This window comes from Leucoraja erinacea, chromosome 4 (genome assembly GCF_028641065.1).
Source record: "Leucoraja erinacea ecotype New England chromosome 4, Leri_hhj_1, whole genome shotgun sequence".
Taxonomy (NCBI): Eukaryota; Metazoa; Chordata; class Chondrichthyes; order Rajiformes; family Rajidae; genus Leucoraja; species Leucoraja erinaceus.
Genome location: NC_073380.1, coordinates 52,252,325 through 52,278,189, shown reverse-complemented (window position 1 = coordinate 52,278,189; position 25,865 = coordinate 52,252,325). Strand labels below are relative to the sequence as shown.

The 25,865-nt window shown below is 45.1% G+C and overlaps 2 protein-coding genes and 1 pseudogene across 2 annotated transcripts in view; all 3 read left to right on the top strand.

Moving 5' to 3' along the window:
- The first annotated feature begins 7,782 nt into the window (after positions 1-7,782).
- LOC129696400 (actin, non-muscle 6.2-like) lies at positions 7,783-11,946 on the top strand. The gene is made up of 3 exons (XM_055634261.1): positions 7,783-7,918; positions 8,104-8,252; positions 10,625-11,946. The coding sequence occupies exons 2-3, from the start codon at positions 8,127-8,129 to the stop codon at positions 11,627-11,629; spliced, it is 1,131 nt and encodes a 376-aa protein (XP_055490236.1). The 5' UTR covers positions 7,783-7,918; positions 8,104-8,126; the 3' UTR covers positions 11,630-11,946.
- Positions 11,947-19,365: 7,419 nt separating this feature from the next.
- The window catches only part of LOC129696393 (actin, non-muscle 6.2-like), a 65,601-nt gene continuing 59,101 nt past the window's right edge, over positions 19,366-25,865 (top strand). Inside the window, exon 1 of the mRNA XM_055634254.1 lies at positions 19,366-19,521. Within this exon, the coding sequence (XP_055490229.1) occupies positions 19,396-19,521 (126 nt within the window). The 5' untranslated portion in view covers positions 19,366-19,395. The remainder of the gene's footprint in view (positions 19,522-25,865) is intronic.
- LOC129696394 (actin, cytoplasmic 3-like) lies at positions 20,203-21,115 on the top strand (annotated as a pseudogene).

Below are 25,865 nucleotides of genomic sequence, written 5' to 3'. Positions count from 1 at the left end.
TCTCCTTCCTAAAGGAATGTCTTTTAATTCTGAGGCTGTGGCCACTGGTCCTAGACTCTCCCACTAGTGGAAACATCCTCTCCAAATCCACTCCATCCAGGTTTTTGCCAGGCTGGGACAGACGGCAACAGCTTCACACTGTATCCCAAAGCTTGTGTCCAGTGCCGGATTTACGTATAAGCTAAGCAAGCTATAGCTTAGGGCCCCCACTTTTTCTAGGGGGCCCCCCGAAAAAATTGATGGGCCTCAAGGTCTAGGGGAGCCTCCGGCCAAGGCAGAACACCTACCGTTCAACTCTGGGCGGCCCCCCTCTCTATCTCTCTCTCTCCATCTCCCCCCGCTATCCGTGTCCGGGCCGCCGGGCTCCGCTCGCTCCTCATCCGCCGGCACATGCGCACAACCACGGCCAGCACATCATCGGCCGCCCTGCGCATGCACATTGCAACGGCAACTGGTCGGCGTTGGGCACTTTCTCCCTCGCTTTGAATTGTGGGAGCTTTGGCCGCCATGGCTGTCCGGTCGTTGGGGGCCTCACAAGTGGAACAGCTTAGGGCCTCTCTTCATCTAAATCCGGCACTGCTTGTGTCCTGTCCTGCATCACCCAAGGCAGCAGAGACATTATAGGAGAGGGCAAGCACCGTAACAAAGTAGCTCACGATGGTTTGGGTAACATTCAAGAATGTCTATGCATGGCACATCATGAATATTACTGAAGAACGGTCTTGACCCGAAATATAATCTATACCATTTCTCCAGAGATGCTGCATGACCCACTGAGTTACTCCAGCACTCTGTGAAATGGCACCTATTCATATTCTCCGCAGATGCTGCCTGACCCACTGAGATACTCCAGCACTTTGTGACTATTTTCCCTTCACCCACCTGCCCAAGCCCACTCTCCCCCCTCCTTTCCTATGTTCCTTTCCACCCATAAACCTCTCTCTGCCTTTAACCATATAACCATATAGCATATAACAATTACAGCACGGAAACAGGCCATCTCGGCCCTACAAGTCCGTGCCGACACAACTTTTTTTCCCTTAGTCCCACCTGCCTGCACTCATACCATAACCCTCCATTCCCTTCTCATCCATATGCCTATCCAATTTATTTTTAAATGATACCAACGAAAACTTTACATTTCACTCCTCTTTCAAATCTGCTCTATTTATCTACATTCATTTTGCTTCTTCACTTTTTAGTCATAGAATGATGCAGTGTGGAAACAGGCCCTTCAGCTCAACTTGCCCACACCGACCGCCATGTCCCATCTACACTAGTCCCACTCACACGCATCTGGCCCATATCGATCTAAATATGTACGTGTCCAAATGTCTCTTAAACAGTAGGATAGTCCCAGCCTTAACTACCTCCTCTGGCTGCTTGTTACATACACCCAGCACCCTTTGTGTGAAAAAGCTACCTCTCAAGTTCCTGTTAATTTCTGAAATATTGGTCATAAATTTGGTTCAAAAATGCTCCAAAATAAGGCTCATAATGCATCAGAGAGCATCTAAAAACCCTGGCGTTGAGGGACTTCACGCTTTGCGCACGTGATGTGCACAGCGCACACAATTTCACATTAAGTTTTGTGTAATCCTGCCATGCCACCCCCCTTTTTGAAAAGCTTCGTACGGGCCTGGGTTGGACAAAGGCCAAAGGTGAAAAGACAGGAGGTGTGAGACAAAAGGATTGAACAGTTGCAAATTGTGAAGCTGGAGAAAGAAATATAGGGGAAGGAAGAATAGGTGTGACTTCATTGGGGCACAGGGGAGAAGGGGGAGGGGGAATAGGGTGGGGGAAGAAAGGGGGAATGTAGTTAGTTACCGAAATTGGAGAATTTAATGTTCATACTGCTGGGTTGTAAGATTCCCAAGTGGAATCTCTGGGATGGCAGAACTGTCATATGAGGAAAGATTGAAAAGACTAGGCTTGTATTCACTGCAGTTTAGAAGGATGAGGGGGATCTTATAGAAACTTATAAAAGGACTGGACAAGCTAGATGCAGGAAAAATGTTCCCAATGTTGGGTGAGTCGAGAACCAGGGGCCAAAGTCTTAGAATAAAAGGGAGGCCATTTAGGACTGAGGTGAGAAGAAACTTTTTCACCCAGAGAGTTGTGAATTTATGGATTTCCCTGCCACAGAGGGCAGTGGAGGCCAAATCACTGGATGGATTTAAGAGAGAGTTAGATAGAGTTCTAGGGGCTAGTGGAGTCAAGGGATATGGGGAGAAGGCAGGCACGGGTTATTGATAGAGGACAATCAGCCATGATCACAATGAATGGCGGTGCTGGCTCGAAGGGCCAAATGGCCTCCTCCTGCACCTATTTTCTATGTTTCTATGAATATGAGGTGCTATTCCTCCAGTTTGCTTGTGGCCTCACCTTGGCAATGGAGGAGGCCCAGCACAGAAAGGTCAATGTTGGAATGGGAAAAGGAATTAAAATGTGTAACAACTGGGTGTAAATCCAGTAGGGTTTGAGGGACCGAGCGCAAGTGTTCGGATGTACAGGAGTTTGCATCCGGTGCAGCAGATGAGGTTGGAGGATACACATATGAAGCCCTGTCTCACCTGGAAGGACTGCAGGAGTCCCTAGATGGAGGTGAGGATCAGATGTTACATCTCCTGTAGCTGCAGGGGAAAGTACCTGTGGAGCGGTTGGTTTGCATGGGCAAGGATGAGTAGGTAGGTAAATGTTATTTATATAGCACGTTTAAATCAACTCGCGTTGAAACCAAAGTGCTTTACATAGAAGAAATAATTAGGTTTCCGTACATCCATAGAAAAATTAAAAAAAATAAACATGACATTTGAGTATAGGAGCAGAGAGGTTCTACTGCAGTTGTACAGGGTCTTGGTGAGACCACACCTGGAGTATTGCGTACAGTTTTGGTCTCCAAATCTGAGGAAGGACATTATTGCCATAGAGGGAGTGCAGAGACGGTTCACCAGACTGATACCTGGGATGTCAGGACTGTCTTATGAAGAAAAAGACTGGATAGACTTGGTTTATACTCTCTAGAATTTAGAAGATTGAGAGGGGATCTTATAGAAACTTACAAAATTCTTAAGGGGTTGGACAGGCTAGATGCAGGAAGATTGTTCCCGATGTTAGGGAAGTCCAGGACAAGGGGTCACAGCTTAAGGATAAAGGGGAAATCCTTTAAAACCGAGATAGAAGAACTTTTTTCACACAGAGAGTGGTGAATCTCTGGAACTCTCTGCCACAGAGGGTAGTTGAGGCCAGTTCATTGGCTATATTTAAGATGGAGTTAGATGTGGCCCTTGTGGCTAAGGGGATCAGGGGGTATGGAGAGAAGGCAGGTACGGGATACTGAGTTGGATGATCAGCCATGATCATATTGAATGGCGGTGCAGGCTCGAAGGGCCGAATGGCCTACTCCTGCACCTAATTTCTATGTTTCTATGTTTCTATGACACAACACATAGATGTTTAAGAGGCTTGGAGATAGGCGCATGGATATTCAGGGTCTGGAGGGATATGGAATATTCGGGGATATAATACCAAAGACTCAAATAATAAAATTTCATTATACGCATACGACGTATTATTATACATTACAAACTCGCAAATCAGTATACCAAATATACTAAATTTAATAGAGGAATTTGGCTCCTTTTCAGGATACAGAATAAATTGGAATAAAAGTGAAATTATGACGTTAAAACCCCAAGATTCAACACACCTGTTAAAATTTACATTTAAAATTGCAACAGAAAAATTTAAGTATTTGGGTATCCAAATTAGTAGAAAATATAAATCACTATTTAATGCAAATTTTATGCCTTTACTGACTAAATTAAATGCGGCGATTAAATTCTGGAAAACCTTATCAATGTCTTTAATAGGTAGAATAAATGCTATAAAAATGATTTTTCTACCACAATATTATATCTATTTCTATCTATACTAATATACTTACCAAAAAAACGTCTTGAAACATTAGACTCCAATATTACAAACTTCATATGGGACTACAAATCGCACAGAATTCAAAGAAAACACCTGTGTAAGCCTAAAGAATTATGGGGACTGACACTTCCAAACTTTTTATACTACAACTGGGCAGTACATATGAAAAATATAATTTTTTGGTTGGCCAGTTTTGCCCAACAGGCAGAATGGATAAGGATGGAGAAAGAGGATTGTTCTCCTTTTAATAAAGGAGCGATCCTCTTCTCCCTGATAAAATTAAACAACACTATAAAAGAAGAATCCAATTATCCACAATACAAATCGAATCTGGAAACAAATAAAACAAACATTGAAATTAAGAAACTTATCGCTTCTATCTCCAATAGTAAATAATCCCTCATTTAAAACATCTCTCACTGACAGAACGTATATCTATTGGGAAAGATTAGAAATTAAAAGGATTGGAGACTTGTATGAAATGGGAAATGTTTCATCATTTCAACAATTACAATTAAAATACAATACTTTAAATACCTTCAAATTAGAGATTATCTGAAAAAACATATACAAGGATATCAAAGTCAAACCCTAGATTTATTAGATAAATTAATGAATATTAAGGCAGATTCATGCAATTTAATATCATACGTATATAATATAATTTTAAATAAAGAATCACCATCGACAGAGGCAATTGGAGCAGATTGGGAATGAGAACTACAGATAAAAATTTCAAAAGAAACATGGGAATAACACCTGATATATATACATAAATGTTCGATTAATGTAAAACATAATTTAATTCAATTCAAGATTTTACATAGATTATATTATTTGAAAACAAGATTGAATAAAATCTATTAAAATATCTCTCCCATCTGTGATAAATGCTTATCTGAGAATGCCTCTATAACGCACTCTTTTGTCTCCTGTACAAAACTTTACACATTTTGGTACGACATTTTTGAAATTTTTACAAAACAATTCGAACCTAATACAGAAATGATTATCTTTGGATCAATGGATGAAGGGAATAAGCTAAACACGTTTCAAAAATTTCAACTTAATTATGGTTTAAAAACGTATACTTACATTTTGGAAAAATGTGCCAACACCAACGCTCTAAATATGGATTTCAAATATGTCGGAAATGGCATATCTTGAAGAAATGCGACTCCTTCTGAGCTCTTATTGATTTGGTCTCCTTTTATTGATTTATTACAAGCAAATGGTGCAACACAACCATAGAAATAAAATATTTTAGAATCAGGTGGTGAGTGGCCTGGAACATAAATGAGGTGTATAACTTTCAATCTCCTTTTTCCTTTTCTTCTTTTATTTTTATTTTATTTTTTTCGTCTCTTTCTCCTTCTACTTCTTCCTCTTTCTTCTTCCTTCTTTTGGACTATTTTTCTATCTCACGCACCACTTATGTCAATCTCTTTTTTTCTAGTCTTTTCTTCCTTATTCCTGTTTTGCTATTAAATCAAAAAATAAGAAGTTGTATATGAAATGTAATGTGTCAACAAGTATTAGGTACTGAGGTACCATGGACAGATTCCGCTTCAGCATCGAAAGGACAGCAATCCCAACTGTCTCCGAAAGGCCAGTGAAGAGTCTTGGCAAGGTGTTTAACAGCAGCCTGAAGGATACAGCATCAATCCAGGCAACCTGTCAGGAGCTGGAAAGCTGGTTGAGGGGAGTGTACCGGTCGGGGCTTCCCGGCAAGATCAAGGCATGGATTTACCAGCATGGTATCCTGCCAAGGATACCCTGGCCACTGCTTGTCTACGAAGTCGCAATATCCATTGTAGAGAGATTAGAGAGGAAAGTCAGCAGCTTTCTCAGGAGGCGGCTGGGACTGCCCAGGAGTCTTAGGAGCATCGCCCTTTATGGAAATAACACCAAGCTCCAGCTGCCCCTGAAGTCCCTGGAGGATGAGTTTAAGGTGACTCGGGCCAGAGAGGTGATGCTGTACAGGGACTCCAGCGACCCCAAGGTGGCTCAGGTGAAAACTGGGAGGACTTGGAGAGCCGGCGAAGCCGTGCTGCAAGCGGAGTCTCGGATACGCCACAGAATCCTGGTGGGAGCAGTGACTCGGGGAAGAGCTGGCCTGGGAATCTTCTCATCTCCACAGTTTGACAAGGCCAAGGGGAAGGAGAGGCGTGGGCTGGTCCAGGAGGAAGTGAGGGTAGTGGTGGAGGAGGAGAGGTGTACCAGAGCAGTTGGATTGAGGCAGCAGGGAGCCTGGACAAGGTGGGAGCAGGTCATAGATCGAAAAGTCACATGAACTGAGCTCTGGCAGGCTGAACCACAGCGCATCAAGTTCCTGGTCCAGGCAGTGTATGATGTCCTGCCCAGCCCATCGAACCTCTTCATCTGGGGCAAACTGGAATCTCCAGATTGCCCGCAATGCTCAGGCAAGGGGACGTTGCACCACATCCTGAGCTGTTGCCCAAAGGCTCTTGGGCAGGGCCGGTACACATGGTGTCACGACCAGGTTCTTAAACCCATTGCAGAAGCCATCAGCATGGGAATCAGCAGCTGCAGACGAGCAACAAAGATCCACAAGATCCGGCAGGAGCTGAAGTCCCTCAAGACGCAGTATAAAGAGGCTAGCGAAGTATGAAGAGCTGGTCATAGACTGCCGCAAGCAGGGCTGGAAGGCAAGGTGTATGCCCATCGAGGTTGGCTGCAGAGGTTTTGCAGGGCAATCGCTCTACAAAGCTTTGAGTGCACTGGGCATCAACGGAGTGGCGAGGAGAAGAGCCATCAAGAACACCACAGAGGCAGCGGAGAAGGCCTCGAGATGGCTCTGGATCAGGAGAGAAGGTCCATGGGGAGGAGCGAATACCACCTGAACACAAGTCGTGGTCTGATCAACCACGGCTGGGTCGCCTGGGCGAGGGTGTCTGATGTTGAAAGACCCGAAACACCCAATGACCCCAGATTACATCACTGATGATGTGTTCAGGAGAATCAATAGATGTATTTTTAGCAAAAAAAGAGGGTGGATTGCTTAAAAGACCGTGGTTCAACGAGGAGTGCGGATAGGCACGCTGGGAGTGCCAACCTGATAGATAACATGCATGAGAAACAGCAAAGGACAGAAGGTAATATACAAAGATAATCAGAGACCCAAGTGGGGAATGAGATCGACCTCTGTCACCCGGCCACTGGTTGTGAGTGGAGGCGAAGAATGAAAGAGCTAATGGGAAGAGGTGGCTCCAGGAGCAATCCAGTCCTCGGTGGATTTGTAGGCAAGTTTGGCCAGGAATGTTGAGAGAAAGCTTCACTTCCTCCCAATTTCCCTAATCTTCATTCCCAATCTGATTCACACCGCAGGGTGTCAAGGAAGAGCGGAGAGCATTTCATCTACAAAGGGCTCTGAGAGTTTGCAGTCAGTGTACAGTGTGCAGTGAGGAGGAAGCACTATGTATTTGCAATGAGCAGTGCGTGTCTGACTGTGCCTGCCATGGAGTGTGAATGCTATGTTCAGACTGATGGCTTTATCAAATTCTACCCGGAGAATGGGGAGAAGTTGGTCAGGGGAATGGCAGTAACGCCTGGGATGTTAGGGAAACAGAGTTGGAGGGAAGTAGGGGAAGAGATATTTAAAAAAAACAGGAGAAAGAGAGAGGGAGAGAGAGCGAATGAGAGAGATAGGCAAGGCACACACCTCCTTAGTTAAATTAAACAGTGGTCTTGAAACATACATTATCATGAAAAACCAAATAGATTGTGGTAAAATGTATTTGTCAGTGAGTTCCTGTTGGAACAAGGAACCAATAAATGACTGACATTCTCAGACCCAGCCCCTATTGGTCTTGGTCCCTTCTCCTGATCCACATTGGCTGGCAATCCTACAGTGGTACAAGGAAGGGTTGGGCACTACATAAAGGAAGCCGGAGTAGGCGCTTTCGCTGCAGTTCATCTTTTGCAGAAGGAGTGGAATTGAGTCAGCTCGCTGTGACAGGCAGTGAGTGCTTTAATGTGCATCTAATGGTTCGGGTGTAACTCTTGAGCAACAGGTTTAGTGAGATTCTGTAACTGGCAGTTTACGCCAGGAAATGAAACTGGGTTTAGGTTTATGTGCGCTGATGTGGTTTGGGTTTGTGCTCTGAGTTTGTATCTTGATGTTAATGGGTTTTCTTTCCGTTTCAGTCACTCCCCGCTCGTCGTAAACCATGGCTGAAGATGATGTTGCCGCGCTGGTAGTGGACAATGGTTCCGGGATGTGCAAGGCTGGCTTTGCAGGGGATGATGCCCCCAGGGCTGTGTTCCCCTCCATCGTGGGACGGCCTCGACACCAGGTGAGTCCTCCAGCTGTTGTCTGTTGAACGCCCTCATTCCTCATGTCCTGGTTTATTCTGTTGAGTTGCAGCCGATCTCTTGATGTTCGCGCCGTGTAGGTGTCAATCAGTGTGTGCTGTCATCTGAGTCAGATTTTTCCCTTTCTCTCCCCCTTGTAGAAGTGGGAGATTAGGGCTGCTGTAGAGCTGAGCTGGATGTGTTCAGGGAGGCTGGAGGGAAAGCTGGCCACTACTGAATCTTGCCTTCTCTTCCTGGGTGCCCCGTGCTTTGTGTTAACTCATCTCCTCGGAGATTCCGTTTAAATCTTTTCCCCTTCACCTTGAACCTATGTCCTCTGATCCTCGATTCCCCTACTCTGGGCAAAAGACTCTGTGCATCTACCTGATCTATTCCTCTCATGGTTTTGTAAACCTCTATAAGGTTCCCCCCTCATCCACCTGCCTCCATGGAATAGAGATGCAACCTCTCCCTATAGCTCACACCCTCTGGTCCTGGCAACATCCTTGTACTGTAAATCTTTTCTGAACCCTTTCAAACTTGACAATATCTTTCCTAAAACATGGTGCCCAGAACTGAACTCAATATTCTAAATGCGGTCTCACCAATTACTCTTATACAATTGCAACATGACCTCCCAGTCAGTAAACTAAATGCTCAACATTTTAAAAAATAATGTGAGAATCAGCAATGCTGATGTTCAAAGGGACCTGGATGTATTTGTCTTGGTCACTGAAAGCTCATCTGCAAATGCAACCGTTATGTTGTCGTTATTATCAGAAGGTTTTAATTCAAGATGTTGCCCCATTGTTTGTACGTGGCCTTCAGGAACCACACCCAGAGTACTGTGGTACGAAACACAAAGTGTCGGAGGAACTCAGCGGCTCAGGCAGCATTGCAGGAGGGAATGTGCAGGGATCCTTCTAAATCAAGAAGGTTCCCGACCCGAAACATTGCCTGTCCATTTCCTCCTCGGATGTTGCCTGACCCACTGAGTTTCTCCAGCAGGTTGTTTTGCTCAAGATTCTGGCATTTGTCGTCTCTTGTGTCTCAATAGACAATAGACAATAGGTGCAGTAGGCCATTCGGCCCTTTGTACCAGCACCGCCATTCTATGTGATCGTGGATAATCGTCCACAGCAGTACCCCATTCATGCCTTCTCTCCATATCCCTTAACTCCGCTAACCTTAAGAACTCTATCTAACTCTATGTTGAAAGCATCCAGAGAACCAGCCTCCACCGCCCTCTGAGGCAGAGAATTCCACATACTCACAACTCACTGTGTGAAAAACCATTGTATTGTGGTATAATTTCCCACTTGCATAAGAGGATTTATTTCATCCATAGGAAGTGCAGCAAAGATGTTCCTGGGATGATAAGCCTATCACACAAGGAGCGATATGCAATCTTTGGCCTCTCGTCGTCAGGTTAGAAGAATAGTAACCTCAAAGAGACAAAAATACTTGCTGTCTAAGGAGACAAGAGTTGTTTTGGGTTCCCATAAGGACAATCAAATTACCCATTTGGAATTCTCTACCATGATCTGAGATTGATCAGACCTGGATATTACAGTGCAGGATCATGGTTTTGACAGAAAATTAGTTAAGATGATGTTGCATTGTGTCCTGGGGTATTTGGCTGTCACACAATGAGAGATTCAATAGCTTTAGCCTCTGGTTCTTTTTCCTTCAATATTTTATGTGTGCGCTGAAAATGATATCATGTTGATGCCATGATGAATATTATAAGCTCCTCTGCCTGCATGTTGTCTATATCCCACCATTCCCTGCATTTCCATGTGCCCACTATCATATCTGCTTGCATCACCACCTATGGAGTACTTTCTCGCCGTTCTCTGCGTGTAAATAAAAAACACTTGCCCTGCGTATCTCCATTAAACTCCACACCCAAACCAACTCCCCCCATGCCCCATCCCCCCGTGACCTGAAAGCTATGCCCTCGTGTCTTTGATATTTATGTCCTGGGAAAAGATTCAGATTGTTTACCCTATCTATGCCTCTCATACCTCGGTACACTTCTATCTGGTCTCTTCTCAACCTACTTACCAAAAAAATAATCCACGTTTGTGCAACCTCTAATCCCTTGTAGCCTCCAATACCCTCGAATCCAGGCAGCATTCTGGTAAACCACATGCACCCTGTGACCTGGATAGGGGAGATGAGAGGGGATCAAGAGGGCAGGATGGTAATATTGTGGATTAGCAATGAATGGATGGAATGTAGCAGGTTTAGCCTATTAACTGTTGCTATGCAAGGGCACAGGAAGTTGGAACGCAAGGCCCTCTACCCTTTACTTTTCTGTACATATTTACCCTGGTTTTAATTGTTAATTCATCCAATTTCTCCATTCCAGGGTGTGATGGTGGGAATGGGTCAGAAAGACAGCTACGTTGGGGATGAAGCCCAGAGCAAGAGGGGCATCCTGACCCTGAAATACCCAATTGAACACGGGATTGTGACCAACTGGGATGACATGGAGAAGATCTGGCATCACACCTTCTACAACGAGCTGCGAGTGGCCCCAGAGGAGCACCCTGTCCTCCTCACAGAGGCTCCACTCAATCCCAAAGCCAACCGGGAGAAGATGACCCAGATCATGTTTGAGACCTTCAACACCCCAGCCATGTACGTTGCCATTCAAGCTGTGCTGTCCTTGTATGCCTCTGGCCGCACCACTGGCATTGTGATGGACTCTGGGGATGGTGTGAGTCACACTGTGCCCATCTACGAAGGCTACGCCTTGCCACACGCCATCCTGCGTCTGGACCTGGCTGGCCGGGATCTCACTGACTACCTGATGAAGATCCTGACCGAGCGTGGGTACTCCTTCACAACCACGGCCGAGAGGGAGATTGTCCGTGACATCAAGGAGAAGCTCTCCTATGTGGCCCTAGATTTTGAATCTGAGATGCAGACAGCCAGCTCCTCCTCATCCTTGGAGAAAAGCTACGAGCTCCCTGATGGTCAAGTCATCACCATCGGCAATGAGCGTTTCAGGTGTCCAGAAACCCTCTTCCAACCCTCCTTCATTGGGATGGAATCTTGTGGGATCCATGAGACCTGTTTCAACAGCATCATGAAGTGTGATGTGGACATCAGGAAAGATCTGTACGCCAACATAGTCATGTCTGGTGGAACCACCATGTTCCCAGGGGTCGCTGACCGGATGCAGAAGGAAATCACAGCCTTGGCTCCAAGCACCATGAAGATTAAGGTCATTGCTCCACCAGAGAGGAAGTATTCAGTGTGGATCGGAGGATCCATCCTGGCTTCTCTCTCCACCTTCCAGCAAATGTGGATCAGTAAGCAGGAGTATGATGAGTCTGGTCCCTCCATTGTCCATCGCAAGTGCTTCTAATGGCCCTGGGTCATGTGCACTCGTTGTGACCATCAGTCCTCGCCTATTTGGAGCTTCTGCCAACCCTTCAATTTGATTTATTGCACATTTTACCTCTCCCAATTTCTTCCTGCTCATTGAATGGATTCAAGTAGGCCATGCACCTGTCTGTATACATTGTGATGGTACTGCAGCCATGTTTTGGGTGGGACTGAGGGGAGAGTTAATACAATAAACAAATTCTGGGAGTGGGATTGGAAGGGGTTAGTAACGTCTGATTTTGTTACCACAATGGATTTGCCTTGTATTGCAAAATAAAGATTTTTTGTTGTCAATAATCTTCTTGTTTAATATTTTGTTATCTGCAGCAAATTTACATTTAACCAAATCTGATTTAGTAATCAGAGTTTTACTGAATAGAAACTAATCATATCTGCCTGGATTAATTCTATATCCCTCTATAACCTAAAAAAATCCCACACATAGTGCTGGAGTAGCATAGAAACATAGAAATTAGGTGCAGGAGTAGGCCATTCGGCCCTTCGAGCCTGCACCGCCATTTAATATGATCATGGCTGATCATCCAACTCAGTATCCCGTACCTGCCTTCTCTCCATACCCTCTGATCCCCTTGGCCACAAGGGCCACATCTAACTCCCTCTTAAATATAGCCAATGAACTGGCCTCAACTACCCTCTGTGGCAGAGAGTTCCAGAGATTCACCACTCTCTGTGTGAAAAAAGTTCTCTCTCATCTCGGTTTTAAAAGATTTCCCCCTTATCCTTAAGCTGTGACCCCTTGTCCTGGACTTCCCCAACATCGGGAACAATCTTCCTGCATCTAGCCTGTCCAACCCCTGGTTTGCATGTTCAGCAGGCCAGGCAGCAGAACATGGATAGATAATGTTTCGGGTCGGATCTCTTCTTCAGACAGATTGTGGTAGTGTAGAGGAGAGGGAGGACAAAGCCTGGCAAGTAATAGGTAGATACAGATAAGGGAGGCTTTGATAGACAGATTGTTGGACAAAGGCCAGAGATGAAAAGACAAGAGGTGTGAGACAAAAGGATTGAACAGTTGCAATTTGTGAAGCTGGAGAAATAAATATAGGGGGAAGGAAGAATAGGTGTGACTTCATTGGGGCACAGGGGAGAAGGGGGAGGGGAAATAGGGTGGGGAAGAAAGTGGGAATGTATTTAGTTACCGAAATTGGAGGATTTAATGTTCATACTGCTGGGTTATAAGATTCCCATGTGGAATATGAGATGCTATTCCTCCAGTTTGCTTGTGGCCTCACCTTGGCATTGGAGGAGGCCCAGCACAGAAAGGTCAATGTTGGAATGGGAAAAGGAACTAAAATGTTTAGCAACCGGGTGTAAATCCAGTAGGGTTTGGGGGACCGAGCGCAAGTGTTCAGATGTACAGGAGTTTGCAACTGGTGCAGCAGATGAGGTTGGAGGATACACATATGAATCCCTGTCTCACCTGGAAGGACTGCAGTGGTCCCTAGATGGAGGTGAGGGAGGAGTTATGGGGACAGATGTTATATCTCCTGTGGTTGCAGAGGAATGTACCTGTGGCGCGGTTGGTTTGCATGGGCAGGGATGAGTGAACCAATGATTTGTGGAGGGAACAGTGGAAGGCGGAAAGGAGTGGGGATGGGAAGATGTGACTGGTGGTGGGATCACATTGAAGGTGGCGGATCTGTCAGTCAATGATGTGTTCGATGCGAAGGCTCGTGAGGTGAGAGGTGAGGACCTGCGGAACTCTATCCTTCCTTCCGGGGGGAGGAGGAGCAATACCAGAACTTCAGGGCACAGAAGAGACACTGGTGAAGAATCTATTATGGGGGCATCATCCCTACAACAGCAGGAAAATGATGTCTCATTTCCTGTGGAGGCTGTTGGGGGAAGGCACTTGCACTTCTTAATTTGATTTTTGAAACACCACAACATACAAGGCTACGGGCTGAGTGTTGAGCAAATAGTGTAAATGGGTGCCTGATAACTAGTATAGACTGGGCGTGCTGAAGATACGCTTAAGATTCATAGTCATGGAACAGGGAAACAGGCCCTTTCTGGAGTGACAGAGGCTGAGGGGTGACCTGATGGAAGTATATACGATTATGAGAGGCACACATGGGGTAGACAAATCAGAACCTTTTCGCCCAGGGTGAAAATGTCAAATACTAGATGGCCTAGTTTTTAAGTCAGAGGGAAAAAGTTTAAAGGAGATGTGCAGGGCAATTGTTATTCTGGTGGTGGGTGCCTGGAACGCGTGCCGAGGGTAGGGATGAATACAGATAAGATGTTTTAGAGGCTTGTAGATAGGCACATGGATATTCAGGGTCTGGAGGAATATGGATTATATGCAGGCAGAGGAGATTAGTTTAAACTTGGAATCATGTTCGGCCCAGGCATTTTTCTGTGCTGGGCTGGTCTGGTTTATTCATGGTGACTGAGTCGGCACAGGCATTGTAGGCTGAATGGCCTGTTCTGTGTTTATCTATGCTGACTGAATTGGCATTCTGGGCTAGTCCCATTTTCCTACATTTTTCCCACAGCCCACTAAACACTTCCTATCCATATATCTGTCCAAATAACTTTTGAAATTGGTAATTGTATTTGCTCCAGTAGTCAAAGCCTCCAATTGATAAACAACCCTTCACAACTACATTTTCAGTCCTTCTTCCAAATTAAATTTCAGTCAATTGGCTAATTTGCCTTAGTTTACATGTGATATAACTTTCTCTACCGGCTTACAATGCAGGACTTAATCAAAGATTTGTGAGAGATTTCCAGAACTTCACCTGTGGGTAACGATGATGCAAATATCTATACAGGGGCCTCCACTATTTCCACCCTAACTTCCCCAAGGTCCGAAGATGTACTTGGTCAGGCTCTGGGGAAATGTTCACCTTAATATGTTTGAAAACCGACAATATTTCCTCACAGATTATCCATATTGGCAGGATAGATTAGAGGGCTCGTCTAGGGAGGCTATTTGGGTGGAACTGAGAAATGGGAAAGGGGTAGCAACACTTATAGGGGTGTATTATAGACAGCCAAATGGGGAGCCAGAATTGGAAGAGCAAATATGTAAGGAGATAGCAGATATTAGTAGTAAGCACAAGGTAGTGATTGTGGGAGATTTCAATTTTCCACACATAGACAGGGAAACACATTCTGTAAATGGGCTGGATGGGTTGGAGTTTGTAAAATGTGTGCAGGATAATTTTTTGCAGCAATACATAGAAGTACCTATTAGAGAAGGGGCAGTGCTGGACCTCCTGTTAGGAAATGAGACGGGTCAGGTGGCAGAGGTATGCGTTGGGGAACAGTTCGGGACCAGTGATCACAATACCATTAGTTTCAATATAATTATGGAGAGGGTCAGAACTGGACCTAGGGTTGAGATTTTTGATTGGAGAAAGGCTAACTTTGATGAGATGCGAAAGGATTTAAAAGGAGTAAATTGGGACAGTTTGTTTTATGGGAAAGATGTGGAAGAGAAATGGAAGACATTTAAAGGTGAAATTTTAAGAGTACAGAATCTTTATGTCCCTGTTCGGTTGAAAGGAAATAGTAAAAATTGGAAAGAGCCATGGTTTTCAAGGGAAATTGGACACTTGGTTCGGAAAAAGAGAGAGATCTACAATAATTATAGGCAGCATGGAGTAAAGGAGGTGCTTGAGGAGTATAAAGAATGTAAAAAGAATCTCAAGAAAGAAATTAGAAAAGCTAAAAGAAGATATGAGGTTGCTTTGGCAAGTGAGGTGAAAGTAAATCTTAAGGGTTTCTACAGCTATATTAATAGCAAAAGGATAATGAGGGATAAAGTTGGTCCATTAGAGAGTCAGAGTGGACAGCTATCTGCAGAGCCAAAAGAGATGGGGGAGATATTGAACAATTTCTTTTCTTCGGTATTCACCAAGGAGAAGGATATTGAATTATGTGAGGTAAGGGAAACAAGTAGAGTAGCTATGGAAACTATGAGGATCAAAGAAGAGGAAGTACTGACACTTTTGAGAAATATAAAAGCGGATAAGTCTCCTGGTCCAGATAGGATATTCCCTAGGACATTGAGGGAAGTTAGTGTAGAAATAACAGGGGCTATGACAGAAATATTTCAAATGTCATTAGAAACGGGAATAGTGCCGGAGGATTGGCGTACTGCGCATGTTGTTCCATTGTTTAAAAATGGGTCTAAGAGTAAACCTAGCAATTATAGACCTGTTAGTTTGACGTCAGTGGTGGGCAAATTAATGGAAAGGATACTTAGAGATAATATATATAAGCATCTGGATAAACAGGGTCTGATTAGAAACAGTCAACATGGATTTGTGCCTGGAAGGTCATGTTTGACTAATCTTCTTGAATTTTTGAAGAGGTTACTCGGGAAATTGATGAGGGTAAAGCAGTGGATGTTGTATACATGGACTTCAGTAAGGCCTTTGACAAGGTTCCTCATAGAAGGTTGGTTAAGAAGGTTCAATGGTTGGGGATTAATGGAGGAGTAGCAAGATGGATTCAACAGTGGCTGAATGGGAGATGCCAGAGAGTAATGGTGGATAGTTGTTTGTCAGGTTGGAGGCCAGTGACTAGTGGGGTGCCACAGGGATCTGTGTGGGGTCCACTGTTGTTTGTCATGTACATCAATGATCTGGATGATGGTGTGGTAAATTGGATTAGTAAGTATGCAGATGATACTAAGATAGGTGGGGTTGTGGATAATGAAGTAGATTTTCAAAGTCTACAGAGAGATTTATGCCAGTTGGAAGAGTGGGCTGAAAGATGGCAGATGGAGTTTAATGCTGATAAGTGTGAAGTGCTACATCTTGGCAGGACAAATCAAAATAGGACATACATGGTAAATGGTAGGGAATTGAAGAATGCAGGTGAACAGAGGGATCTGGGAATAACTGGTAGACAAAAATGCTGGAGAAACTCAGCTGGTGCGGCAGCAGCTATGGAGCGAAGGAAATAGGCAACTTTTTGGGCCAAAACCCTTCTTTAGACTGATGTAGGGTGGAGGGGCGGGGGGCCGGGAAGAAGAAAGGAAGAGGAGGAGCCAGATTGCTGAAGGAGAGCTGAGAAGGGGAGGAGACAGAAAGGGCTACCTGAAATTGGAGAATTCAATGTTCATGCTGCTGGGGTACAAGCCCAAGTGAAATATGAGGTGCTGCTCCTCCAATTTCCGGTGGTCCTCACTCTGGCCATGGAGGAGGCCCAGGACAGAAAGGTCGGATTCGGAATGGGAGGGGGAGTCGAAGTGCTGAGCCACAGGGAGATTAGGTTGGTTATTGCGGACCGAGCGGAGGTGTTCTGCAAAGGACCCAAGCAGTTGTTCCAGGTGCGACAGAGGTTCACCTGCACCTCCTCCAACTTCATCTATTGCGTCCGCTGCTCTAGATGTCAGCTGATCTACATCGGTGAGACCAAGCATAGGCTTGGCGATCCTTTCTCAGCTCTCCCTCAGCCCTCTGACTCCGCCTCTTCCTTTCTTCTTCCCGTACCCCCCCCCCCCCACCCTACACCACTCTGAAGAAGGGTTTTGGCCCGAAACGTTGCCTATTTCCTTCACTCCATAGATGCTGCCGCACCCGCTGAGTTTCTCCAGCATTTTTGTCTACCTTCGATTTTCCAGCATCTGCAGTTCCTTGTTAAACTAATAAATGACTTACATTCTCAGATCCAGCCCCCATTGGTCTTGGTCTCTTCTCCTGATCCATATTGGCTGGCAATCCTACAGTGGTACAAGGAAGTGTTGGGCACTACATAAAGGAAGTCGGAGTAGGCAGTTCATCTTTTGCAGAAGGAGTGGAATTGAGTCAGCTCGCTGTGACAGGCAGTGAGTGCGTTTAAAAAAAAAAAAAATTAATTAAAAAAAATAAAATAAATAAAATTTAAATATTTTTATTAGAAGCAGTGTACAAAAGTATAAACTGCGGCATATGACATAATACATTTATTGTACAGCTTCCATTTTAATTTTAACAAAGATGAAATAGAATGATAAAGTTAAAGAGAAAGTGAATATGTAAGAATAGAATCCCTAAACTACCAAATGAGTGTAATCAAAGAGTGAGTAAGTAAAAATTTCAAAAATAAATAAAAAGACAAAAACGAAAAAAAGGAAAAAAAAAAACCCAAAAAAACGTGTTGATATACCTGCTTCATTTCTCACCACACCCATCACCAGTCCGTAAATCGGTTTAATTCCGAAGTTGTGTTGCACCATACTATCCTTGTAATGAATGAATGAAAGGAGACCATATCTTTGAAAATTGCTCTGATTTTCATGCTAAGACAAGTCTCATATCTTCAAGATGTAGCGTCTCAGACGTTGTTTGTAATCCACATTTTAAGAGTTGGGGGAGATGTATTTTTCCAAAGTTTAAGTATAAGCTTATTTGCCATTATCAGGCCATAATTAAGGAAACGTCTTTGAAATATTGATAGCTCCTGCTGTTCCGAAAATAATCAGTTCTAAATGGGGATCCAGTTTTGTTTTTAATAATTTTGAGAACATTTCAAAGATTTCATTCCAAAAGTTATTGAGTTTTATGCAAGAGGCAAAGGAGTTGCTTCTTGAGAGAGACATTTGTCGCAAATAGGAGATACATTTGAAAAAATATTATTCGGTTTAGTTTTTGAGTAGTAGAGTCTGTGGAGTATTTTAATTGGATTAAAATGTGTCTAACATTAATCGAACAATTATGTATATATAAGATATATTTTTCCCATCTGTCTTTGGAGATTTTTAGGCCTAATTCCTCTTCCCATTCTCTTCTAATTACGTCTGATGATGGGATTTCTATATTTAGAAGGATATTGTACAAGTATGATATTAGATTGTTTGTGTCAGAGTTTCTATTCATACCTTCGTCTAATATATCTGGCAGCAGAGTTTGATAATCGTGGGTATATGTTTTCAAATAATCTCGAATTTGAAGATAACTAAAATATTGATTACCTTTCAGACTGTATTTCGACTGTAATTTCTGGAATGATAGGAGGTTTCCCATCTCGTACAAATCTCCAACCTTTTTAATTCCTAGTCTTTCCCAATAAATAAACGTTTTATCTATAATAGATGGCTTGAACGACGGGTTATTAGCTATTGGTGAAAAAAGAGATGGGTTTCTTAGTTTAAAAGAAGATTTTACTTGTCTCCAAATTTGTAAAGTGCTGTGAATAATCGGATTTTTCTCTTATAGTGTGTTCTTCAACTATATTGGGGAGAGAAGGATCGCGCCCATATTAAAAGGCAAGCAATCCTCTCTCTCCATTACTAACCAGTCTACCTGTTGGCATGTGTTATCCAACCAGCAAATTACATTTTTAATATTTGCTGCCCAATAGTATAAGAAATTGGGGAGCGCCAATCCGCCCATTTCTTTGGGTTTACATAGATGTTGTTTATGAATTCTATGTGATTTATAATCCCAAATAAAGTTTGTAATCCGGGAAACAAGATTTAAAAAAAAATGTTTAGGTAGATATGTCGGTATTGATTGAAATAAATAGAGAATTTCATCATTTGCTGAAGGAGTGGAATTGAGTCAGCTCGCTGTGGCAGGCAGTGAGTGCTTTAATGTGCATCTGATGGTTCGGGTGTAACTCTTAAGCAACAGGTTTAGTGAGATTCTTTAACTGGCAGTTTACGCAAGGAAATGAGACTGGGTTTAGTTTTCTGTGTGCTGATGTGTTTGGGTTTGTTTGTGAGTTTGTATCTTGATGTTAATGGAGTTTTTTTCCGTTTCAGTCACTCCCCACTCGCTGTAAACCATGGCTGAAGATGAAGTTGCCGCGCTGGTGGTGGACAATGGTTCCGGGATGTGCAAGGCTGGCTTTGCAGGGGATGATGCCCCCAGGGCTGTGTTCCCCTCCATCGTGGGGCGGCCTCGACACCAGGTGAGTCCTCCAGCTGTTGTCTGTTGAACGCCCTCATTCCTCATGTCCTGGTTCATTCTGTTGAGTTGCAGCCGATCTCTTGATGTTCGCGCCGTGTAGGTGTCAATCAGTGTGTGCTGTCATCTGAGCTGGATTTTTCCCTTTCTCTCCCCCTTGTAGAAGTGGGAGATTAGGGCTGCTGTAGAGCTGAGCTGGATGTGCTCAGGGAGGCTGGAGGGAAAGCTGGCCACTACTGAGTCTTGCCTTCTCTTCCTGGGTGCCCCGTGCTTTGTGTTAACTCATCTCCTAGGAGATTCCGTTTAAATCTTTTCCCCTTCACCTTGAACCTATGTCCTCTGATCCTCGATTCCCCTACTCTGCGCAAAAGACTCTGTGCATCTACCTGATCTATTCCTCTCAAGGTTTTGTAAACCTCTATAAGGTTCCCCCCCCCCCCCCCCTCATCCACCTGCCTCCATGGAATGGAGACGCAGCCTCTCCCTATAGCTCACACCCTCTGGTCCTGGCAACATCCTTGTACTGTAAATCTTTTCTAAACCCTTTCAAGCTTGACAATATCTTTCCTAAAACATGGTGCCCAGAACTGAACACAATATTCTAAATGCGGTCTCACCAACGTCTTATACAATTGCAACATGACCACCCAGTCAGTAAACTAAATGCTCAACATTTTTAAAAACAATGTGAGTATCGGCAATGCTGATGTTCAAAGAGACCTGGATGTATTTGGAGAAGATGACCCAGATCATGTTTGAGACCTTCAACACCCCAGCCATGTACGTTGCCATTCAAGCTGTGCTGTCCTTGTATGCCTCTGGCCGCACCACTGGCATTGTGATGGACTCTGGGGATGGTGTGAGTCACACTGTGCCCATCTACGAAGGCTATGCCTTGCCACACGCCATCCTGCGTCTGGACCTGGCTGGCCGAGATCTCACTGACTACCTGATGAAGATCCTGACCGAGCGTGGGTACTCCTTCACAACCACGGCCGAGAGGGAGATTGTCCGTGACGTCAAGGAGAAGCTCTCCTATGTGGCCCTAGATTTTGAATCTGAGATGCAGACGCCAGCTCCTCCTCATCCTTGGAGAAAAGCTACGAGCTCCCTGATGGTCAAGTCATCACGATCGCCAATGAGCGTTTCAGGTGTCCAGAAACCCTCTTCCAACCCTCCTTCATTGTTATAACAGCATCATGAAGTGTGATGTGGACATCAGGAAGGATCTGTACGCAAACATAGTCCTGTCTGGTGGAACCACCATGTGCCCAGGTATCGGTGAACGGATGCAGAAGGAAATCACAGCCTTGGCTCCAAGCACCATGAAGATTAAGATCATTGCTCCACCAGAGAGGAAGTATTCAGTGTGGATCGGAGGTTCCATCCTGGCTTCTCTCTCCACCTTCCAGCAAATGTGGATCAGTAAGCAGGAGTATGATGAGTCTGGTCCCTCCATTGTCCATCGCAAGTGTTTCTAATGGACCTGGGTCATGTGCACTCGTTGTGACCATCAGTCTTCACCTATTTGTAGCTTCTGCCAACCCTTCATTTTGATTTATTGCACACTTTATCTTTCTCAATTTCTTCCTTCCCATTGAATGGATTCAAGTAGGCCATGCACCTGTCTATACATTGTGATGGTACTGCAGCCATGTTTTGAGTGGGACTGAGGAGAGAGTTAATACAATGAACCAATTCTGGGATTGGGATTGGAAGGGGTTAGTAACGTCTGAATTTGTTACCACAATGGATTTGCTTTTTATTGCAAAATAAAGATTTTTTTTGTCAATAATCTTCTTGTTTATTGTTTTGTCATCTGCAGCAAAGTCACATTTAACCAAATCTGATATGGTAATCGGAGATTTACTAAATAAAAACAAATCCTATTTGCCCGCATTAATTCAATATCCCTCTATAACCTAAAAAAAGGTGCATAGTGCGGTAGTAACTCAGCAGTTCAGGCAGCAGAACATGGATAGACATAAAACATGGAAAATAGGTGCAGGAGTAGGCTATTCGGCCCTTCGAGCCTGCACCGCCATTCAATATGATCATGGCTGATCATCCAACTTAGTATCCTGTACCTGCCTTCCCTCCATACCCCCTGTAATGTTTCGGGTCGGATCTCATCTTCAGACTGATTGTGGTAGTGTGGGGAGTGGGGGGGGGGGGGGGGTGAAGAGAGGGGGGGTGGGGGGAACTGGAGGAGAGGCAGGACAAAGCCTGTCCTCCAGTATTAGGTAGATACAGATAAGGGAGGCTTTGATAGACAGATGGTTGGACAAAGGCCAGAGATGAAAAGACAGATGTGGGACAAAAGGATTGAACAGTTGCGAATTGTGAAGCTGGAGAAAGAAATATAATGAATGAGTGGATGAATAAGTTTATTGACCAAATATATTCACATACAAGATATTTGCCTTGGTGCTCCGCCCGCAAGTGACAACACAACATACAGTGACAGTTAGGAATGACACATAAAACATTGTCCAGTCCTGCAGATTTCTGGCTTTTCTGTCTTCTGAACAGCCCTCTATTTTTATTGTTGATGATGGAGAAGTGGCCAGATTGATGTTGATTGATCCCAGATTGATCCCAGTTTTTGCAGACTGGGATCAGGCTGTGAGTAGGTGTGAAGTGTTGGTTGTGGAGGGGGGGGGGGGGGGGGGGGTGGAGTACCAGGGCAACATTATAGGAATATTGTCTGCACCCTCTCTAGCTTAATCACATATTACCTATCATTTGGTAGCCAGAACTGCACGGAATATTCCAAATGTAGCTGAATCAATGTTTGTACCATGATTGTGTGTTCAAGAAGGAACTGCAGATGCTGGAAGATCGAAGGTACACAAAAATTCTGGAGAAACTCAGCGGGTGCAGCAGCATCTATGGAGCGAAAGAAATAGGTGACGTTTCGGGCCAAAACCCTTCTTCAGACTGAAGAATCAAATGTGAGGCATGATTTCCCATGCACAAAGCTATCCCTCTAAGCTAAATCAGTCTTGGACGTATTAAATTTAGATTGATCCTGTTACTCAAAACCCCGACCAATAACTTTCCCACTGAAGTGAGGCTCATGGGCTCATGTTACTATTATCTAAATGGTGGCCGATTGGGAAAGGGGGAGATGCAGCGAGACCTGGATGTCATGGTACACCAGTCATTGAAGGTAGGCATGCAGGTGCAGCAGGCAGTAAAGAAAGCGAATGGTATGTTAGCTTTCATTGCAAAAGGATTTGAGTATAGGAGCAGGGAGGTTCTACTGCAGTTGTACAGGGTCTTGGTGAGACCACACCTGGAGTATTGCGTACAGTTTTGGTCTCCAAATCTGAGGAAGGACATTATTGCCATAGAGGGAGTGCAGAGACGGTTCACCAGACTGATTCCTGGGATTCCATAGACTGACTATGCAACGACTTCATACAAAGGGAGGTGGGTGTATGCACCAATCTGCCAGAGGAGCTAGTTGAAGCAGGGACTATCACAACGTTTAAGAAACAGTACATGGATAGGAAAGGTTTGGAGGATGTGGGCCAAATGCAGGCAGGTGGAATTAGTGTAGCTGGACATGTTGGCCGGTGTGGGCAAGTTGGGCCGATGACTCTATGACTTGGCCTCCACTGCCTTCTGTGGCAATGAATTCCACAGATTCACCAGCCCCTGACTAAATACATTATTTCTCCTCTCCCCCTACTTTTCCACCTCGATTTCTTCTGCTATGGTAATAGTCATAGAAGCAGAAAGTAATTTAGCATGGAAACAGGCCCTTCAGCCCAAATTACCCATGCCGACCAAGCTGTCCCATCTAAACTAGCCCCACCTGCTGCATTTGTTATTATAGTACGTGCCTCAACTACTTCGTCTAGCAGCTCATTCCATATACACACCACCCTTTGTGTGGGGCTTTAACTTTACAATTCACAACTCAATCCTCTTGCCTCACACCTACTGGCTTTTCAACTCTGGCGTTTGTCCAACCATCTGCCTTTAAAAGCCCCCACTCTTACCTGTATCCACTAATACCTGCCCGGCTTTGTTCTGCCCATTCTCTATTCCAGCATTCTTTTCCATCCCCTACATATTACCTGTCATGCTTTATCCATCCCCTCCTCACTTCCAGCTTCCTTTCCCTCTCCCATAATCAGACTGAAGAAGTCTTGACCCAAAACTATGAAAATGCAGGGCGACTTGGGCAGGTTGGGGGAGTGGGCAGATGCTTGGCAGATGAAGTTTAATGTGGATAAATGTGAGGTTATCTACTTTGGTATAAAAAACAGGAAGGCAGATTACTATCTAAATGGCATCAAGTTGGGAAAAGGGGAAGTACAATGGGATCTGGGGGTCCTTGTTCATCAGTCTATGAAAGTAAGCATGCAGGTACAGCAAACATTGAAGAAAGCGAATGGCATGTTGGCCTTTATAACAAGAGGAGTCAAGTATAGGAGCAAAGCGGTCCTTCTACAGTTGTACAGAGCCCTGGTGAGACCACACCTGGAGTATTGTGTGCAGTTTTGGTTCCCTAATTTGAGAAAGGACATTCTTGCTATTGAGGGAGTGCAGAGTAGGTTTAAAAGGTTAATTCCCGGGATGGCGGGACTTTCATATGCTGAGAGAATGAAGCGGCTGGGCTTGTACACTCAGGGCCGGATTTGAATGAAGAGAGGCCCTAGGCTTTTCCACTTGTGGGGCCACTCCCAATCCCCCACCCCCATGACTAGAGGAAGATGGTCCACCAGATTGACACCGATTTGCAGCCGAGCGTGGCCAATGAGATAAGGGGCTGGAAAGCTGCACTTTTTATTTATTTATTTATTGCCAGTGCTAGTGTTGAGTTATTGGCTATTATTCTGAAATGGAGGGCAAGGAAAATTACTTAAGGGTTGTTTAGAGACTACAGTGCGTTGTGACAGCATATGTAAGAAAGGCCTATGACAGTGTCAAAAATATTATACACCTTGCAGGGCTCTCATTTAACTTTTTTGTCTCCGTTGTCATCCGGGTAATCTTGGCAGCTTTTTAAGTTGCCAAATGACAGTTTAGGTGGTCATTTAAGATGGCTTATATGACGGGTGCGATAATGTGCTCCGACGAAGTGCGTAGTTACCAGTCGGAATTATGCTCAATGAAGCGTTCACATATTATTTCTGCTTCAAATATAGTCACAAACTAAACATCTTCACCAATCAAGACATTATATATACCACAATGACATGCAGCAAAATTATAATACAGTATCTCAACTCTTTTTACACGTTGCAATGAATGCAATTTCTATTATTTCTTTCCACTTCCAAACAAAAATGTGGTTGGATTATTCAGCGTATGATCAACCTCGGTGAGACCAAGCGCAGGCTTGGCGATCACTTCGCACAATACCTTAGTTCAGTTCGCAATAACCAACCTGATCTCCCGGTGGCTCAACACTTCAACTCCCCCTCCCATTCCAACCTTTCCGTCCAGGGCCTCCTCCATGGCAAGAGTGAGGCCCACCGCATATTGGAGGAGCAGCACCTCATATTTGCTTGGGTAGTTTACACCCCAGCGGTATGAATATTGGCTTCTCTAATTTCAGATAGACCTTGCTTTCTCCCTCCTTCCACTCCCATTCCCAGCTGTCCCATAGCCTACAGTCTCCACCTCTTCCTTTCTTTTTCATGTCCCCCCCCTCCCCCAACATCAATCTGAAGAAGGGTCTCGACCTGAAACGCCGCCTATTCCTTCGCTCCTTAGATGCTGCCTTAACTGCTGATTTTCTCCAGATTTTTTGTCTACCGATGGGATCCCACCACCCATATCTGCCCATCTCCTCCCCCATGGCCGTCCGAAGGGGGGGTGCATTGGGTGCGACCGCACCCCCCCCCCCCCTTTTTTCCCCAGAGTAAGAAAAAAATCGTGGCTTGGACCCAGTGGAGGTGGCGTGGGCCTAGCGGGGGGTGGCCTGGGCCCAGCGGGGATGGCGCGGGCCCAGCGTGGGTCAGCGGGGGTGACGTGGTCCCAACGGGGGTGGCGTGGGCCCAGCGGGAGTGGCGTGGGCCCAGCGGGGGTCAACGGGGGTGGCATGGGCCCAGTGGGTGTCAGCAGGGGTGGCGTTAGCCCAGCAGGGGTGGCCTGACCCCGGGGAGGGTGGTGTGGGCCCAGCATGGTTCAGCAGGGGTGACGTCGGCCCAGCGGGGGTGGCGTGGGGGGAAGATGGCTTAGGCACCGGCACCACCCCCACTGGGCCCACGCCACCCCCGCTGGGCCCAAGCCACCCTCATTGGGCCCGAGCCACCCCCACTGGGCCCACACCACCCGCGCTGCGCCCACGCCACCCCCGCTGGGCCCAAGCCACCCCCATTGGGCCCA

Excerpts from the sequence above, each read along its gene's own strand:
- LOC129696400 (XM_055634261.1), top strand. The coding sequence starts at position 8,127 with ATGGCTGAAGATGATGTTGCCGCGCTGGTAGTGGACAATGGTTCCGGG. Across the intron at positions 8,253-10,624 it reads TGGGACGGCCTCGACACCAG|GGTGTGATGGTGGGAATGGG; the intron begins GTGAGTCCTCCA and ends TCTCCATTCCAG.